General features: G+C 39.8%; 1 protein-coding gene and 1 long non-coding RNA gene across 2 annotated transcripts; one reads left to right on the forward strand and one right to left on the reverse strand.

Annotated features, from left to right (window-relative positions):
• Positions 1-4,416: 4,416 nt before the first annotated feature.
• LOC140328194 (uncharacterized) lies at positions 4,417-14,202 on the reverse strand. Its single transcript, XR_011920249.1, has 3 exons — positions 13,909-14,202; positions 6,977-7,372; positions 4,417-4,511 (listed from the first exon to the last, which is right to left on the reverse strand). It is a non-coding gene; the product is annotated as an uncharacterized lncRNA (long non-coding RNA).
• FAM110C (family with sequence similarity 110 member C) lies at positions 12,836-20,181 on the forward strand. Its single transcript, XM_072407595.1, has one exon. It carries the CDS (start codon positions 12,972-12,974, stop codon positions 13,884-13,886), a length of 915 nt encoding a protein of 304 aa, XP_072263696.1. The 5' UTR covers positions 12,836-12,971; the 3' UTR covers positions 13,887-20,181.
• Positions 20,182-20,955: the final 774 nt, after the last annotated feature.

The raw sequence follows: 20,955 nt of genomic DNA on the forward strand, positions 1-20,955 counted from the left end.
AGTGAATTGTATATATATTTATATATATATATATATATATATATATATATACATATATATTAATAGGAGACCTATGAGGTTTAAGTGGAAGCAACCCCTATATGTCAGAGTACAATCTATTCTTGGCCTTTAGTTACTGGGAACCTTTATATTGGAAATAATTCATTCCACAACACTTCTGGTAAATGCAGATAAAACATTCTGAATGACACCTGTGGAGTTTTCACCAGTGTTTCCAGGAATATCTCAAATGAGCTGTATCATTATTTACTAAGTGAAGGAAGTTGGTGCTGGGGGTTTATCTTCCTGCAGATTAGCGTGTTGACTTGCTCTTGTTGACATCATGAACCTAATGTGTGATTTTACTCAGGATCATTTCAAAGCTGTTGTGATTATATTTTTATCTTTATTACCTACATATCATTAGATATATGGCAACAAAAGAATGTATACAGTAGGCTGGGAATTCAGGTAAGAGTGTACGGAGATTGTAAAGAAAGGTAAACCGGTTCCACTATGCTTATACTAATACGCAAGGTACAATATGCACGCTTTATATGTTGTTTTTTTTCGGACCTGTAAGAATTCTTATTTTAAGATATATATTTCAGGTATATTCTGGATCCCCAGTCAGCAGGGAGCATGAGCTTTGTTGATTGGAGAGGTCTAGTTCAGATGTAGTAGGGGTCTTTGAACCTCAGAAGAATGGCCATTGCTCCCTCTCATTAAGCCATTGGCACTTTTTGCAGAAAGACTTTGCAAACCTTTTTGTTTTTATGTAACAGGAATGTAATGAGAATTCTGCTTAGTGTCACAAAAGTGCTTTATAATTATTTTTCAAGTGTCTCTCATCTGGAAGGAATTTTCCTCCTGTCGAACCATATCCCTCAGTTTTTTAATGGCCAGTCCAGACAAGGGATTGGGAGGTTGCAGTGCATATACTGCTATCACACACATATAGGTGAAATGCTACATTTTAATAGAAAATGACCGGGGGCAGTAGCATGCAGTTCCGCACCACCCACTGCCATCTGTTTTAAAGTGCCTAAACCACGGTTGGGGTGGCCAAGGTGCCAGTTACGGTTAGCAAGGTGCCAGGTATTGGGAGCTGATAGCACTGTTCTCACCACTGATGCAGATATCTGTATTGGTAAATATCCTATTTTAAGTTGCATACACATGTGCAATTATAGTCGTTGAAAAGGATCTTTCACAATCCTTTCCAAGGACTAAGCACTGCAGGATGCCTGAACGAGTACTGTACATACAGCATCGTTCTGCTCTATGGAGAGGGGAGGGGGAGAGCGATGAAGCGGCACCCTGCTGCGCGCTCTCCCCCTTCGCTTTTATTACGATCGTTCTTTGTCCAACGTACATGGATCTGCCAGGACGGTCGTTCAGACGATGGATGACGGGTGCTGTACACACGCCAGATTCTCATCCGATATCGGCCCTGAGCCCCTTATCAGGCGAGAACCATTGGACGTGTGTACATACCTTAAATGTCAGTTGTTTACATTGGAGTAAACTTTGTATCCATCGTTCAGATTATCATATTTTTTTTTGCTAATATAAAGAATTATAAGCATAGTAAGGGAAAGAGAGTGGGGGACGTAAACCCGCACTACTCACCTATCCTAGGTCCATCACAGGGTGCTGCCATCTTCCTTCTTTTCTTCTTCTTCATAAGGATCTTCACCCATCTTAATTGGCTGTGTCGGGAAAACAACACTTCCATGCAGTTGTGTGGGTGTTTATTCATTCCCGGCACACGCAAGAGAAGCTGGGAATTCTGGAAATCTTCGCAACCACTACTGAACACTACACTACATGTACAATGTGCAGCTTAGCAAAATGTGACATCAGGGCAGCGATCAGGCAGGTAGAATTCTTTAACATACTGGTTATTGCAGAAGGGACATCGTCTATCTCTTTCTTCCATAACCACCTGACTGATTATGTTTTTTTCAAAGTGGAACTTTAGTTCTATTTTAAAGTTCCCCCTTTGTTGAATGGACCAATAGAGTCTGATTAGTACTTTACAAAGTTAATTATAGTGAAAAAAGATAAACCTGTGTTCACTTTGAATACTCAATGACATCTGAATGGTATAAAAAACAGGTTAAAATTATTTAATAGTGATAATCATATTTTAGTTTACAAAATTGGAATAAATCCATTACCAGACTTCTTACAAAGCCTGAAAAACATGAATTAGTCTACCATTATGTTTCACAGCTAATGCAATACAGAAAAGGTAGCGTCTACCTAAAAAAAGGAGTTAATATATTTCTACAAATAATCCCTTCAGCTGGCATGGTTTTGTTGACTGACCTAAATGTCACCAAGTAGGTGTAGATGACGCATGGGGAAAACATATGGCGCATCAGCTCCACAAGGACCCTTTGTAGTCTTTCATCTTTTCATCAACATTTCAGATTTATCAAAGAAAGTTGTGATGTGAAAGAAAAAACCCAGGTTACGTTGTGTCCTAAGTCTGTACACATCCCAGCGTTACATGGCTGCTTTATATAATCTGATGACCGCAATGGAACAAAACAAACTGAGAGCTTCAATAATCAGCACATAACGTTGCGTACATATTATTCATCACCTTCACAAAATATTGTTACACAGCTACAGTCAGTTACTGATAACAACCTCCTATTCTTTATATGTTCTGAATAGAAAGACATTCTTTATTCTAAAACCGATTCCAAAAAAATGAATTGCTTTTTCTTCTTTAAAGGAAACATCCCATGTCCTATCTGTATATAAATATCTATAAATATGGGAGCTACAGGAGGTGACAAATGTTCACAGCTGATCCAACCATGTGAAAAGCAAACCCTGTTTATTTATCTCGCTTGCTCTGGATTATTTAAATTCATATTCACTCAAATTTTTGTCTATAAAAATCTCAACCTATTTAGTAAGTAAGCTAAATAACATTATAGTTCACACTCAATGTAGTAGAAAGTTGCTTAAAGGGGAGTGATATTTAAAAATTAAACATTGTCAATGTCCCAGCAATTAAACATACTTACCTACCCGTTCACAAATAGAGCTGTGCATGTCCCCAGGTTCCCATGACTGAACCCCTACACGTCATTCTGTCTAGACAATCAAAATGGATAAAGATCCAGAACCCAGAAGCCTGTGACAGAGAGAGGACATGTAAGTGCAATTAAAAAATTGTAATCAGGTAGTTACTTTTATTTCAATGCAGAAGGGACATTGCCTCTCCCTTCTGCAATAAAGGACCTGCCTGGTCACAAAAGAGAAATCTTTACAATGGGGTAAAAACAATATAAACATGACAAAGGATTTAATCCTTATCTGCTCGATTCGAATTCAAAATAAGCTGAGGTTTTAGATACCTAGACTCTGGACAATTAAATAAAACAAATCTGGCCTGGGAAAGAAGAAGCTTAAGTGCTGGCTCCCATGGAGTGTCAAAAGTGTTGTGGTTACCATTTCCTTATGGCTGTTATTGATTGACGATGGTGGGCTGACATTGCTTTGCAGCGCCACATCTATTGCTGCCCTATAAAGCATAATAGGGGCAGTTAGGAGCAGTTGAAAACTGTTCATCAAAAGTACCTGAACACTTCTGGTGATGGTGATTGGTCAGTGGCTGGCAGCTGTCCAGGGGATCATCTGTGTGAACTCTACTTATCTACTCTTCTACTTATCTGTAGGTTGTATGGTAATTCTTGGCTTACTTGATAAGGTCCAAGCACTGCTATACAGTAGCATGTCCCCTGCTGAGCATTGTGGTGCCCTCCTATGGTTCTACATATCCAGCTGGGGGAGCCATAAAGTCCAGCAGGGAACAGGCAGAATAGGCATTTAGAGCTATTTAAATTGACAAAGATTTAACACACCGCCTGACATACAGCTTACGATAAAACTTTTTTTTGCATAGTTGTTTTTTTTTTATTTTTCTCCCACAAATGGGATTACCCTAAGCAAAAAAAAAAAAATATATATATATATATATATTCTTATAAATAGTCAACTATTTCTCTTTACCCATAAATGACTTTTAGACAAAGTCTGTGACCCCCAAGACAAACCTTTTTGAAGAAAGCAACCTAAACCTACCCACCGGTCTCTTAATACATTGTTAGAGCTATGCATTACGCACATTACAACAGGCAGAATGTGACAAGTAGCAGAAAGTATTGAGAAGAATTCCCTGAGTAGGCTGTGTGAACTAGACAGGAACACACCAAGGTAAGGAATTGTATGGTGTTTAGACGTTCTGGAGGAGACAGCAGACATGAATTTGGTGCAATGGGACAAGACAGAATAGGAAAGGTCATTGGATGGAAGGTCATTGTCTGACCAATTCTATATACAATGAAAAGTGGAGAAATTAAACAGACTAACACATTGTGGGTCTCATGCTGACCTGAACTGTGAAGGATGAAAGACGCTGTTTGAGATATTGTTCCTTCTGCAGAATGTCTTCCCCTGGAAATAAGTGTGGGAAGGAAATAAAGTCTCTAATTTCAAAAGAACAAAAGTGGACAATTAGCTGGAAATTATAAAACACAAAGACTCTAAAACAGAAATTACTGGCCCTTGTGTAACCTACAATACCTATAGAAGGTATCTTCAAAGTTAGGAATTTAAGGTGCATGGGAGATTTTAGGTTGCCTGATGAATATTCTAAAATTAACTGCATTTTTTAGGCAAGACTCATTTTTTATGTATTAGTGTATTGCTGTGCATGGTGGTATATTACACTAAGGCAGCCCATTTATTCTGAGTAGGCAGCACCATTAAATGTGACATTACAGTCATCAGCATTCTTAACGTCCCATTCACATAACTTAAGATAATACACAAATGTCTGATCATACCTAAAAACCTCCTTGTGTTTACCACAGTTAAAAAATAATGTAGGCCATTACAACAAACGCCCCAGAGGTTGGACAAACTAAAAGACAACTACAAGGTCTCCTAAAATCTATGTCTGGGCAAAATGAAAAATAAAAAAATAAATACATCTTTGTAATTACATGCATTCTGCTCCATGTTTTATCACTTTAAGAACAATGCATATGGAAAAAAATACCCCCTGATCTCCAAGAATATACTGTGCTTCCATTCTATCAGCTGACAACATTTTTCTTGCTGGACTACATATAACCTCTACTTTTCCTCCTAATAAATAAAATATACCCCCGCAATAGAGAACCAGGTATCTGACATTTTCAGAAAAGTTATTTAAGTGTACTTTAGTGTCATTTAGGGGGCTGGGAAAAGTTTTAAGGGTTTGGATAAGGAAGGGTTAAGTATTAGGCTTGTTTTTCAGTAAAGATCTCTTTGCTCACACTATGTGCAGTAGACTGCACTATACATGGTGCCTGATACACAAGGACATCAGACATTGCATAGAAAGCAGCGTCTGACATTCTCACTGTATGTAATGTAGTGCAATATGGTGCTACAACACACTGCTGCAAGTATTTCTATCTTTTTGGCACTGTCCAATTCAATGTAATGAATAGGGTCAGTGTTGCAATGGACAGCAAGGAAGGTGAATGTGTGTTCCTTTTAAATGTAAAGCTGCGTACACACGTGCAATAATTATCGTTGGAAACGAACGACTAACGTCCGTTCGTCCGATAATCGTTAACAAAAAAGTGCACAACGATGCTGCTGAACGAGGATTGTCGCTGGAAATGAACGACCGTCCTGGCGGATCTAATTGGGCGACGATTGTTCAAAATCTATTTTGTGTACAGTCGTATCTAGCACATGTACACTATTGGTGGATATATATAAATGATATTTGAACGATCGTATCGTTACAGCATGTACAAAATTGTGCACAATATGATCATTCAAAATAATTGTGTATAATCATTGATCTGTCGTTAGTCATTCGTTTTCTAACAATTATTGTACGTGTATATGTGGCTTTAGGCAAGCAAATCTGTTGTAAACAAAGATTAATAGATCATTCTGGTGTTTTGCATTAGCCCACATATTTTAATGCAAAAACATGCAAGCAATGCAACACATGGTGACACACAATCCATAAGTTGTTGTGCTGGATTGCCTATCATTGTTATTGGCACCCCCAATACCAAAAAATGCAGCATAGTGTACATTTGTGTGTGATGTGCCGTGTCCAGCAGCCTATATGAGAGGTAAGCACCCCATTACCATGGGGGAAAAATACTCCTAAGTACACTGATCAAAGGATCTTGGATAGGGAAGGGTTAAGTTTAAGGCCTTTTTTTTTTCAGACCTGCTGTAATGCATGGCTGGCTGCTCCAGGGCACACAGCAAACTGCCCCCGTGCAACCAAGGGGGGCAAACTATACCTCGAGCAACCAAATTTGCACATGGCCGTGGCTCCAATGCAAACCCTAAATAGAAAACACATGGCCAAAAGCATCTTGTCGCTTTCAGGAGCAGTTGCTTTAAAAAGAAAGTTCCCGTCTGCACCCTTACGCTTGAATAGGGGTGGCTAGGAAAGTCATTGAGCCTGTGCCAAAACAGTCCTGGTCTGAAGCTGCATACACACATGCAATTATAGTCGTTAGAAAGGATCTTTCACAATCCTTTCCAACGACTAAGCACTGCACGATGCATGAACGTTGTACATACAGCACCGTTCTGCTTTATGCAGAGGGGAGGGGAAGAAAGATCTCCCTTGCATTACGATCGTTCGTCGTCCATCGTCAGTGTATCCGCCAGGACGGTCGTTCGGATGATGGACGAGGGGCACTGTACACATGCCAGATTCTCCTCCGATATCAGCCCTGAGCCAATTATCGGGCGAGAACCATTGGACATGTGTACGTAGCTTGACTCTTAGGGAGGAAATTTATCACAAATTTTCTATTTGGACTTGTTTTGGGCACCAAAGGCCCTGTACAGAGCTCACTGTGCCACCAAAAACTAACCCCCTGCTTCCCCTCTGTCTCAGCCACACAAAAGCTGCTCACCTTACCAATCTAAAGATATCACAAAATGACTGGAATAGTTTTCAGATTCTTTTGGTTCCACATACAAAGCTTTATTCTTCAGACATCTTAAGGCCGGCATGCTTGTCTGTCAGTAACAAGTATTTGTGTCTGACGTTTGTTTGTCAAGTTTCTCCTTTCACAAATTTTGTACGAAATTGCCACTTGCTGCGGCAAATTGTGCTTGACATATGTTAAACACAAGGAAAGAGGTGCAAGGCTTGCCCATGTGTTTGCTGTTTGTCTTGCTAAAGGTCAGCGTTCCGTGTACAATTAAACCCGACAGCAAACTGTGGCATTTGTTAATCCTGCTGATCTCTGTCCTGAAACTCTGCATGGGAAAAATGTTCACCCTTCAAAGAAGCTTTTGGTGGATGAAGTTACTGCAGATAAGAAAAAGCAAATAAAATTTCAAATCAGACTGCTTGTTCTAAGTCCATTTTATTAAACTATAACAAAATTATTAAAAATATTTACACAGTGTTTCTTCCCAACATAGGGAACCTTATTACTGAGTAAATCTTAATAAAACAGTCAGGATTGAACTCCTTTACAATGGCTCTTTATAAACGTGTATTTACTGTAGTCAGACCACCTTTTGTTATAAGTAGTCCAGAGTTCTCATTGGCTACCAATTGTCTAGACTTTTTTAACCTTTTTTACCCCACAGGAACCCTTGACATATTTTTTAGGTTTTAGGAAAACCATGTTAAATAAATTACCCAGGAACAGTAGGAAGAATGCCCCCCTTACAATAATGGTCACAATGTCACTCTTAAAAGAACCCAGAATTATATAGATATCATAAAATGGGTGGCCAATCAGCCACAATTCGAGGAACCCCTAGAAGAACCCTGGAACACCAATGAATATTTGTTTCCACTGACCCATAACTACAATTGTTCTCACTGGCTCTGCTAAGTGACATTGGGCCCAGAATTTACCAGACATCATCAAATGGAAGCTCAATCAGCCACAATGTAATAAACCCCTGGCGACTTCTGGGTTGAGAATGTACAGTTTAGACCAGACTTTTTTCAGGTATTTTACCCCTGAGGAAGACTTAAAATAGTTTTCAGGTCTTGGGGAACCCCAGCTAAAAGCAATTTAGTAGGGGTTGGGTGGGAGAGGTCATTGAATTTGGGGGAAAGAATTGACCTCTACAGTAGTGTCTAGAATTTATAAACATCTAAGAACATCATTAGCGTCATGTGGCTGACTCCACCAAGTGGCATTGGAACTTTACAGGAATCATCAATGGGGAGATTTATCAGCCACAGTTCAAGAGACCCCTAGCAACCTCTGAAGCCCCACAGAACCCTGGTTGAGAATATGCTGGTCTAGACCCATAACTTTACAAATGTGGTCATTAAAAGTCTTTCCTCTAGTGAGCATAGTTGGGCAGATCCTTCATCAAAAAATGATAGCTAATGACAGACCGATCTTCACTTTATGTATGCACCTTAGGAACCCCAGTCATTTAATAATAATAATTATTATTATTAATAATATCATTATTATTATTATTATTATTATTAATAATAATAATAATAATAATAATAAACAGGATATATATGGAGAGCCAACAGCCACAGCACTGTACATTAAACAGGGGTTGAACATGAAATAAAGGAAACAGGGTGTAAATAATATTAGGGCAATGGAAGATTTGGTGCCCTCTGACGAATTTGCAGGAACCATGAACATGCACACTTGGTTTTACTGGGAAACAATTTATTTGGTTGACAGAGTATCTTGTACTTCAACAGCAATAGCAAACTCAATATCACATTATCATTGGGAATTTCTTTTCCAATGTTTGCCTAAATCATACATTGGACCAGAACCCCTTTTCTGTTATATGGTCATGATTTTTTGGGTTGTCATTCTTTAAAAATGAAGTAAAAAATAAAAAAAGGTGAAAAAAAATAGGGGTTGAAAATGACAGAAAGTGACACAGGAGGTGGAGTGGGCCCTGTCCCGAAAAGCTTACAATCTAGGAGGTGGGGGAAGTATCACACAATAACAGGGGGGATATGGAGAGGTGGGAAGTGAGGAGACTTTAAGAGACAGGGTAAGATGGATAGGCAAGTTTAAAAAGAACCATAAATTTAAAAAAATATATTTTATATGTCTAGTCTACAGCCATGTCACTACACATTGGCTGTCCCTGGCTTTGGTAATTTTGGGACAACGATCCAAAATATTCATGTACATCAGAAATGTCAGAGTAAAAACTTTGTGTTTTTTAGATCACTCACTATGAAGGTTCTCTCCTTAATATAGATCCCATGAAGTTTTCTTTCATCCATACAACTGCAGAGACAAGACTAGGCATGTCATCCCATTATAATAGCACTTTCTTAATTGATTAAAGAAGTTATCAAATTAACACATTGAGCTCTGATTATCCTCATTCCTCCACCTCTCTGAGAATGTTAAACATGACTCCCTATAGGTAAAATGAATTGTAATTAACACAACCAAAGATGGACATTAGCATACCAAAATGTACTTAAGCACAACGGAATTTGCAATTCAACATGGCCCAACTCTAATGTACACAGCATTGGCTAAATAAACACAGACTGGTGTCCCACCCGAATGCCTGAGAAGAGTTCTATTTTCTACAATGGCCTGTGTGATGAACATTGATTTCCCACGGGTGTTTATTAGGCACCCCAAACACAGATCAGCCAAATCCCATTGGCATTAATTTAGTGATACACATGGCAGTTCAGAGACTGACCTGCTTTGTATTGTGCTGCATTTCTTTGGACTTAGAATATTCTAACTAGAGTATTACAATGTATCCTAAGTTGGTTCCATCAATGATGTATTTTATTATTATTATTAATATTATTATTATTAATAATAATAAACAGGATTTTTATAGCGCCAACATATTATGCAGCGCTGTACATTAAAAAGGGGATGCAAATGACAGATGAATACACACCCTGACCCGAAGAGTTTACAATCTAGTAGGTATGGGGAATTAGCACACAATAGGATTTCACTGTCCCAGCTCGAGAAAACATGCCCAGACTCCTCCATGCAGTTTAATGCACCACCTAAATCTATTGGGGGACACCAGTCACTTTGATGTAGTTTTCCAATACAACTTTATTTCATGTGTGTTAGTATGAACATTTATTCTTTCTTTACTTTGGTCTTCCACGTCCTATATAGTAGTATTCCCCTGTCACCTTTAAAGCTGGTCACATGCATTGCAATCTGATTGTAAAATCTCTGTACAATTTCCTTAGATTTATCATAATGAGAAGGTTTACTAAAACAGTCCATTTATATTGGATCCATTTGGGCACCCCATAGTTGATGGTGCACTGGAGATTATAACATGTATGCTGTGCATATCTTTAAAATATCTGTGTTATGATAAAATAAATGGAAGTTACTGAAAAAAATGAAACTTGAGACTTCTATGGAACTTGCACCCAAAAGTTCAGCATGCAGAAAATGAGATGCACAAACATCTTATGTGTTATACAGTGAGGCGCAGCTTCTACAATGATCTTTAGTATTTGAGATGTCAGGTTAGGGTTCTGTAACCATTATACCCAGACTTGATCAGCCGTGTTGTTCTATTTTTTACAGAAATGTTTTAATATCTCTGAAAATGTTTGTTGTGAATCAGACAGGTCCAAATCAATCTGATTCTCTGTTTCTGCCCATTAAAAATATTCACATAACTCCCAACTGTCCATCATTTGGAGAAATCATCTCTTAGTACATCCATCTGTCTATTTTGTTCTAAATTTTCTTCACTGCCCTCTAATATACCTGATGACTAAATCTATTGATAAATGCACGGTGTAACTAACAGACATTTCTCTGTGCTTCTAAATTGTAAAGGATGATGGGATTTGTTTGATACCTTTGCTAAAAAAGGAGGAGAAATGATGTCCAAAGTCATCCATCCTTCTGACCTCCAAGCAGCAAGAAGTGAGCTTCTATGGACACCTGATCCTTCTTATTAATAAAAGTATACAATATAAGGATTTAGGTTATAGGAATGTAATTTGTGGGGAAAAAAAGTATACAAGGATGTTGCAGTTTTCAGGTGGTCCTCACATGGATTGTGCAGCCTGTCAGGGGGGGGGTCGCCTGCTCAAGCCATTCCATAGGCTTTAATGGGAATGCTTTCCAAACGCTTTTCAAGTGCTTTTTAAGCATTTATTGGGGGCCTTGAAAGCATTTTATTTTTTGCTGTAAAACCACCCATATATTGTCCTTTAGGCTATGTTCAGACTAGCAGTGAGGCTTCCTCATGCCACCGAACTGATGTCTTGGGGGGGACGCTACAAGTAGCTTCTATCTGTGGCAGCCTCATAGAGAATGAATGGGTGCAGCAGTGAGCAGTACAGTATGGCTGCTGTCATATATGCAGACACTGGGTCTTTAGGAACCAGAGCTATGGTGTAAGTGACTGGGTGGCTAGGAAGGTTCCAGCAGCGGGGAGCTGCGTGGGATTGTTTGATCCTAAGGCAAGTATGAACCAATCCTTAGGATATTTGCTACAGCCCGGAATTTACTGCCCAGCTCCTGGGTACCTAGAGGTTGAAATTGGTTGCCCAGCAAGCAGGAATTGCAGCCATCTATGTGGACAAGCCCTATGGGTTTTTGGAAGGTATAAAGGCTCATAAATCAGCAACATTGTAATATTAAAGATCCGGATCACATGACTAAAAGGACCACCAGTCAATGATTTCCAGATAAATGATCAGAAAATAGGCACAAAACAAGGAAAGTCATCACATCTACAAATTGCTACTCCTTGCTGCCCCTTTTTATATGGTGTTAATTGCTGCCCCTTTTTATATGGTGTTAGTTGCACAGCTCATGAGTTGTGATTATCTACATACTGTAAGGGGCAAATTTATTGTCAGGACTTGTTCAGTCATACACATGTGAAGTGCTGCATGTCCCTTATAACTGCCCATGCTTTTGTCTCTGGCAGTTATCACTCGTTTGTAGAACTTAATTTTAACAAGAGATAACGAAGTGCTAGGTGCTGCAATGACTGAGAATGCAAGATCTACTGCAGTGATTGACAACCCCCTATTAAATGCACCAAGCTGAAAAGTGAGCGATTGGTATGCTGCGGTCTTTTAAATCTCCCGCCATTCTGAGCTCATATAGCAATATACTTAGCTATAGCCCAAGACAGACAATAATGTTCCTAATTCTACGATATGGACTTTGTAAAACACTGCATAATATGTAGGCGCTATATAAATACTGTGTAATAATAAAAATAATTCATGATGTTTATGAGGACTTTGCAATTCTGGTAACATCAACAGGTATTTACTGGATTCCTAAAAATGGTTCTCATTCTAAAGAAAGAAAACTAATGCAGAGAACTGGGAAGCAGCTGCAATATATAACTTTTTGTTCTTGTATTTAGATCCCTTTAAATGACAACCACACCAATACCAAAGCTGCCCCATAACTACAAGATCTGTAAGCAGATATACCATAGGATGAACTAGTGATGAGTTGGTGATGTCCCTGATCAGCTTCATCTATAAAACCTCCTTTGTATAACATGACAATGATGTATGTAGTGTGGCCAGCAGACACAGCAGTGACTAACAAGCAGCCTTATACAGGCTATGCTGGTTGTTTGACAGGTATGCCCCCCTTAGTATGGTAGTGTCATGTCTTGTCTGCATTCACAGGCTGACATAAATATTCGGTGCTGTACACTTCCCCAAATAACAGGTGTGAGTGATGTCCCAGTGACCCCTCCCCCTATGGTGAAGGGAGGAGGTAAGGAGGTGACTCACATTCAGCTCTTAGTTGCAGGGGAGAAAAGTGTGCAGCATAGCTCCGCCCCTTTCCCCGGGCGCAGCGCGGTGATTGGCTGAGACGCGAGCGGTGAGCTGAGTATTCCAGGAGAGCGCAGCGGGCACAGACTCATACCTGGCAGCTTCATCGGCACTGCCGCTTCTCGCTATGCCCACTGACATCATGAGTGCCGTGAGGATGCAACCGATCTCCCAGCTGCAGCACCACAGCCCGGTGCTGCCCATCAGACTCCTGACCCGGGGGCCCGAGTACCTGCGGCGGCAGATAGAGAACGGCACCCCGCGGTCCACCCTCAGCGCGGTGGAGAGGTTGGCAGCAGACAAGGCCAAGTACGTGAAGAGTCAGCAGGTGGCGAGCGGTGGTGGCAGCACCGGAGGTCCCGGAGGTAGCTCAGCCTCAGAGAGCAGCAGCAGTAGCAGCTCCCGGGGCAGCAGGAAGAGCCGGGAAGGGCCAGCCAGCCCGGAGCAGCCGGTGAGACGAGGAAGCAGCAAGAGGCTCCTGCGCCCGGATTCTCTGCTTATTTACCGCCAGAAGAACCGAGGGGACGGGGCCAATGAGGAGGCCAGGACAGGGCTGGTGAGGAGGCTGTTCCTGGGCAGCGTTAAAGAAAAGCCCCCGGTCTCAGCAGCTCCCCCCAGCGGCGATGTCCCTGATTCTCGCTCCAGGACCGGGCTGCACCGATCGCAGTCTGACATCAGCTCCAGATACTCCCGATCCTTCTCTGACTTCGACACATTTTTCAAATACTGCGGCCTGGAGCCCGAGGTGGTGGAGGAGCTGGGCAGAGACAGGTTCGTCGCCGCCCCAGACGATGTATTGGACGGTACCGGGCAGTACCGGATCCGCAGCGCCAGTGTGGCCACATCAGACAGCGGCTTTAGCCGGAGGAGCGGAGAGGGCAGTGCCGGGGGGCTGCAGGAGGATGAACCGCTCAGTGGACAGCTGCCTGGGGTGGGCAATGCCAACACATCGGTCATTGAACGCAATGCCAGGATCATCAAATGGCTGTATAGCTGCAAGAGGGCAAAGGAGACCAGGGGGGCATCTCCTGACCTGCCATGATCAATGGACACGGGACACTTACCCCAATCAGTATTGGACCTCCATACAGATGGCTGCACTTGGCATGCTGGGACTTGTAGTGCCACAGCCTGGCATCTACCTGTGGAAAGGGATGCTGGACAGGTCTGATGGCTCTTTCTAGCTGCTGGACAGCAACTGCTTACAGATATTTATATGAGAGATCCACGGAGCCATTGCCAAGTACCCCACAGATGGCATAAAACGGGGTGCCAATGACCGCCAAGATCGTGTACGGTGGATGACCATCAATGAATGATCGGAGTCTCTGCATCCAAACCAGCTCCTTGTTTATTGTATTTTTTCTATGCACAGTGTTGTCAGCAAAGTACACATATTTATGGCGCCGGCTGTGTGGGCGCACACTTCTTCAATGTTCTGTTATCTGAAAGCTTTATTGAGAAAGTAAATATATATCTATATTGTTTATCTTTGGTAATCGGTACTGAAGGCTCCATGATTCCAAACTAGATTCTGTATCTGGGTGGAGAATTCTAGAAATGTCTCTCTGTAGCTGTATAAATGAGATTGTTTTTATGGTGAGCTCCAGTGAATGTCACATAGATCAGTCCTGTGATCTGAGAACCGGCCGATGAATCTGCTTTGTTAATGGAGCATGAGAGATGGGTCACAGTAAGCCGGGGTGTGCGGGCGATGAATGTATTCTATACACTCGCCAGATTTCCTTTTATTGAAACGTTGAGAATACAGAGTGAATCTGTGTGCGATCTACAAGGAGAATATGTCTGTGTTATGTGAATGGATGTGACTGTACCTCATAGCCTGTTGTATCAGGGCCCCAGGCTCATTAACACTCGCAGCCTAAATCTGTGTTTATGTTCCATGGGCTAAAATAAGTGCAAAAATGGTGCAATTTCCATGACTTGGTGTCCATACCTGCCATTTACAGTACAGGTTTTGGTCAACAGGTTAAATTATGTAAACCAGAGTTGTCCAATGCCAGCCCCTGAGGGTCAGCACTGGGAGTCAAGAATGGTTTCCAAAAAGACAATGACTGCTTAGATGATTATCTTGGGGTGTACTTGGCCCTCGTGGGCTGGAGATGAACAGCCATGATAAAAAAGGATGTAGGCCCAAAAAAACAGAACAAAACATTCCTTGCTTTTTACATGCTGCGAGTGTGAATGAAGCCAAATAGAATTCACCACGCTTCCTTCTTATTAATGTCCATAATAACTACAAAATCCAGAATGCCGTTGTGATCACTTATAGTGCATGGGATGACACTGAACGTGACTGTTATTCTCTGTCTAAACATATCTTTGTTATATATATATATATCTCAAACATTTAAGGCAGGGTTTTATTTTTGTAAGGGTATTTATCATCAAAAAAAAAATGGACAAGAGATTGGGTAGGAGTGTGCAAAGTTTGGGCATCTCCTGCTGGGACTAGGGAGTTTTGAAAAGTGCAGTAACCTATAGCAAGCAGTTAGAAGTTAGTTCACTGAGAAGATCTATAATCTGTTTCTATAAGCAATTGCATTTTTTTGTACTTTTTTAGCTTTGCAGCACTATCCAAAAACAGTGGTAACCAGATTGACATTTCATGGTGTCTTGTTTTAAATAGTCCACTCTCCTATGACAGCTATATCTATATTGGTGATGAACTTTACTATTGAGTGATATTCATTTCATATATCTATCCTTGTGCCGAGCGTGCCCTCCAGATCTAGGAAGCACCTGGCACAGAACATGTCACACCATAGAAGCCTATTGCTGTAATTAACTTCATTTCTGGGTCATGCTTTCAGGTTGCAGACTGATTAATGCAGCCCACGTGTGCTAGTGTTTAAGATGGATAGGAACTATTCGATTTCTAGTTCAAGATACCTAGCTATTGCACAGAATGCAGATTTCAGCCTGCATGTAGCCTGAGGCTGCACCATTTGGCTCCTGCACGGTCAGGGAGTGCCCTTTATTGTTAGACACAAGTCATGTAAACACAATATCTTGCAGCACTTAGGTGACCTGGGCAGTTTCCTGCTTGATGGATTACATGGCTCAAATACCGTTTTAACCCTTCACTTGATGTTGCTTTCATGGCGTCTTCCAGGGAGCCTATTTGTGCTGCAGAAGAGCTTACATTTTAATGTCCATACCCTGTATACACATATGGGTGAAAGCTGGTGAACTTACTTGTTTGGTTTCTTTGAATGTGGGAGGCAAATCAGGCAAAATTACTGTGGAGTGCTTACTACTACTCTATAATCCAGTTTGTAAACCACACATCTGCCTCATCCAGCTCATTACAGAGTGGGCAGTGCGTACCGGGCACGCTTTTCCTGTAAGAATGTGTAATGAAATGTTCCACATGCAATTCTTTGTCTTTTTTTAGATTGATATACATTGTGTATGTACAACAAAGCAGTATGTGGCCATGTTATAATGCATACATGAGTGGAGGCCAGGTCAATAATCCTCAGGCGTAAATGACCATGCAATGCAATTTAAAAAACTGGATCAGTAATATATTAAAATGGCGTTCTGCCAAGGTGAATCAATATTGTTGTTATTACCCTGGTGTGGTGTCCATGTTGTAGAGATATTTACCATGGTCCCCATTCATTTATTTGTAGCACACTAGAACAAACTAAACATTGGTCTATCCCTAGACAAATGCAAACAACCCCTTCTTGTCCACACCATGGTATATTGCCTGTATTTCCACTCAAATTGTTCTTCGTTTTGGATAAAGTTGTTTTTGTGGCCTCATTCAGTGTTTTTTTGTACTTTTTTGTCTGTGGCTCAAATTTGGAGATTTTTCTTTAGCTGCTGCCTCAGATACTTTGTAAACAGTTCATAAAGTGAGGTGAGATCTCATCTCATAACACAATGACAATTAAAGCACTTTGTACAAGTAAAGTGGCTGTTCGGTTTTTTTATTGTTGTTGGTGATTTCACATATTACCTCTCCTGGTAATATTGTAAACATGACAGGAAGTGAGGTGAAATTTTTCTTAGAGGAACATATTAAAAAATGAGTGGCTGCTGGAAGGGCAAAAACATAGCTTGTTTATATTATCTGTGTTCCTGTTACAATAAGTAAGGCCTAGTTTTCACTCCCATAAAGCCTCTGGTATTTACATAACAGAACCTATAATTCCCCATTAAATACAAATGGCCAGCCTCCAATGGCTTTTATTTTTCTTAAAATTTTAGCTTAGACTGCTCTGTTAAAGCCATGTTGCCCCATGTCAGAGCTGTGATTCCCTGCATTGGCCTATGTGGCCTAAAATCAGGCTGCCATATTTGTTGCTAGGCAACCTGAAGTATGCTCAAAGCCAGGGGATACTAGGCCTAACAAAAATGTTAGTAGGAGGGAATGTTTATTGTTATATAAAACTGTTATTGTTACATTCACAAAGTATCAATTTGTATAATTCCATATAAAATAGAAAAATGGAGTGTGCTGTGTGTGCACCCATAGCCTGGTTTGTTGCCACTATGGTCAGCCATTAGGCTGCCCATTCACTTTACTTTTGACAAATGAGGCCATTCAAAACCTGATGTTCTCAATGAGTTTGTGATTTGTACAAAGTTGAAACAAAAGTCTATTTTTCGGTCCATTAGTGTCAGGAACAAAAAAGGAGTCATTTATTAATAAAAATGCAGGGCGAGGAGAAAGGATTATAGCTGCTTCATTGTCACGAGCTTTCAAATGCTAATGTCCTCTATTCCTTGTGACCTGAGGCTTCGGTCCCCAGCTCCTGCTGCCCCAGGTGCTTTAAATTAGATTGCTAGACTTACTAGGTTGGGGGTTATCAGCTGGTGTAAAGAATCAGCAAGGGGTAGTTCTTTTGCAGCCTTGTTCATTGTACATGGCTAAAGACCTTAGAGAATGTTCTAATTTGGCTGTTTGGATCAGAAAACCTTCATACAGTTTGGATCAGAACAATTCTAAGTCTATAAGATTATTTTATTGATTGGTGCCCAATTCTAGTAATGGTTAGTCAAGTAGCCCATTATACCCATACAGATCACTCTGGTTTTTTTTGTAAATGGATTTTGCTACATGCTTTATATATTGCTAGAGCTTGGTTTATTGCATGAGGCAAACATTACTTTACAGCTTGTATTCAGATGACATTATTGGTGGCTGTGTGTGTACATGTGTCTGCAGGATGTGTGATTTTCATACCACTTCTTACGTGTCATCAGACAGTTTACACACTTTATTGCTGGTGTGGATGCTTTTACACACGTAACCATAGCTTTGGATTATAGCCAGTTTTTTTTTTTTTTATTAAGGAAAAATGTGGTTACTCATAGCAATCAGACAACGTCATTCCTTGTCATGTAAACTGATCTCTGGTTGTTCTAGGTTATCGCAGCTTCAACGTTACCATTATATTGCCCTTTCACGTTCACTATTTAGGTGTTGCAATGTATCTATTAGCATATAGTAGAATGATCTTTTGCTTAGAGCAGGATTTGAGGGAGCCTTCTTCAGTCAGAGTCAATATTCTGTAAAAGGGGGTAATTTACTAAAAGAATGTCACATTTTCAGTAAATAGAGTGAAGCTTTGTAAACTTGCCAAATCACACAGAAAAGACATCAAACTAAAGAAGATTAATTTTACTTATGAATGATTTGATCTTTGAAGTGAACAAGAATAAGCTAAGTAAACCGTACAATTAGATTTGTCCACAAAATTGGTGAATTTTCTAGTTATAGAAAAATGGCTACAAAAATGTGCTTTTCTTGTCTTTTGCCATGGCAACTTGTTTGCTACCTCTTGCCAGGCATGTCATTCCATGTGATATGGGAGAGAGAAGTTGCAGAAAGTTGGACATTTGTCAGCTATGCAATAACGGCTCAGATTTCCAGCAAATGCATGACCCTATCATACAAGTGGAACCCCTTGTGCTTCTTGTAAATGAATAGGCTGCGTTGTATTTAAGAACAACAAATTACAGCCTTGCTTACCTCATTTGCCTAAAAAGAGCATTCTGTGTTAGCCATGGTAGCCTTTTCATTTCCTTTTTTCTGCTTATAGTAGGACAGACGTAGACTGGGTACACAAGATCAGAGTTGCTGTCACTTTTTCCACTTGACCAATTTGATTAGTCGATGAACCAAAACACTGTCTACACATGTGCAACCTTCTGCCCTTGTTATCATTTCTTTGAGAGAAAGACAGAAAGTTATTTGTCATGTGTGCCAAACATATGTGTTACAACATGTGTACTTCAGATGAAGATTGAAGTTGATTGAGCTGTGAAACATTGGCTGGTAACAATCAGCTCTAAATACATTTTTGCTTCCAGTTCATTTTAGATCTGGAGGCCAACCAGAGATACAATATCTACTCATATGTACCCAGCCTAAAAGGAAGAATGATTGGCTGCCTTCTGCAGTCACTGATAAGGGGCCCATTTACAAGCTAACAAGTAGCGTCCATTTCATAGTGTATATTGCTTTTAGAACACTGGTGCAACCATCTCTAGAACATTTCTAATATCTTCCATATATTTAGACCTCAGATAGTAGGCCACGTGACTGTTAAATCTCCATTTTAGAACAATGTGCCAAAAGATACAAAGACTACTGAAATGCAATTTACGTTTTTCAGGAAATATGATATGCACGACACACAGGCCAGTTTGTGCTTGTTAGAAGTATTTTATTCTTGCAGGAAATAAAAAATCTTATAATTTTTTTTTTTTTAGGAAAATGTTTTTGGCTTATTGTACTACTATACTACTGTATTGTATTTTGATGGTGCTGTTACTATTAAAATTCTTTATAGACTCCATAAGCAACAATACCACCACACCAAAATACAAACTTCCATAGTGCGTAGTGTGTGAATGCTTTTCAATGCTCGTCAATGTGGAGAATGTGTAACAAGTGACACAAGGAAGTGGAATTTAAGCTATGTATATAAATATCAATTTTGAAAATGTCTCCCTTGCTGCTTTGAGATAATCTTTACCCTGGGGCTGTTATATGTTAACTCGAGGTTATTACAAGCATTTCTGAAATGACCAAAGTTACTGTGTAGCTTCAGTTGTGGACAGTGTGTGACTGTGCGCGAAATGTTCAATGTTTTATTGTATGACATGCACAGAGAACAAGGTACTTTCATTGTACATTAAACATAAGCTTTGTGCAATATGTTTATGGTTTGTACAGTATTTTTCTTTGTAAATAGCAGTGTACAGGATTGTATTTCTATGGTATATATCTGTGTTCAGATTGCTTTATGTGCAAAACATAACTATATAATGACAATAAAATTCTGACAATGTTACAGGATCTCTCTTGTTTTACTCAAGACATTTTTGAACAATTGTATATTTTATTGAGTTTTAAAAGGTTATGTCCAAGCAATATAAGAAATGATCCAATTATATCGCACAGTCTATAAAAGTCATCCACTGAATAGAAGTTCCCAATAATAAATGTCTTAGAAGATAATACCATACTCCAAATTTTTTTGGGAATAGATACTTTAAATAAAAGCTATCAAAGGGGAGGAAAACAAATGAGCCTATAAATTACTTGAACTGAGAGAAACCAAAGAAAAATCTATCAACTAGTATATAGCTTGTTGGCAGAGGTTTAAATGAGATAAGGGTTCAATATATAATAGAGGACTGAAGGCTTTAGGCATGTTTATATTAAGGTTACTGTAGATTACTCAAGATTTACACTTGAACATTGGATTCAATCGGCCTAATTTTTTAAAGCTCTCCAAGACTGGTGAAGATAAGACTGGGTGATCCAGCAATGGGTGGAACGTAATGGATTGAAAACATTTGCCAACTAATAGCCAATTGTTTTTAAGAAATCCATTTCTTGATTTGCTGGATTACCCAGGTTTAACCATGATGGTCCATCTTCACCAGTCTTGGAACTATAAATCACATGTGTTACTAATTTAACTTGTACTCATTAATAATACATTTTCTAATTGAATTCAATGTCATATGTTTGTGAATTTAGGGTAACAACTTTTTAAAATAAACCTACAGAGTTGATGAGAGTAGTGGTATCATGGTTTCTAGCAGTTAGGTCCTTTAAT

This window comes from Pyxicephalus adspersus, chromosome 4 (assembly GCF_032062135.1).
Source record: "Pyxicephalus adspersus chromosome 4, UCB_Pads_2.0, whole genome shotgun sequence".
NCBI classification, from domain to species: Eukaryota; Metazoa; Chordata; class Amphibia; order Anura; family Pyxicephalidae; genus Pyxicephalus; species Pyxicephalus adspersus.

Excerpts from the sequence above, each read along its gene's own strand:
- FAM110C (XM_072407595.1), top strand. The coding sequence starts at position 12,972 with ATGCCCACTGACATCATGAGTGCCGTGAGGATGCAACCGATCTCCCAG.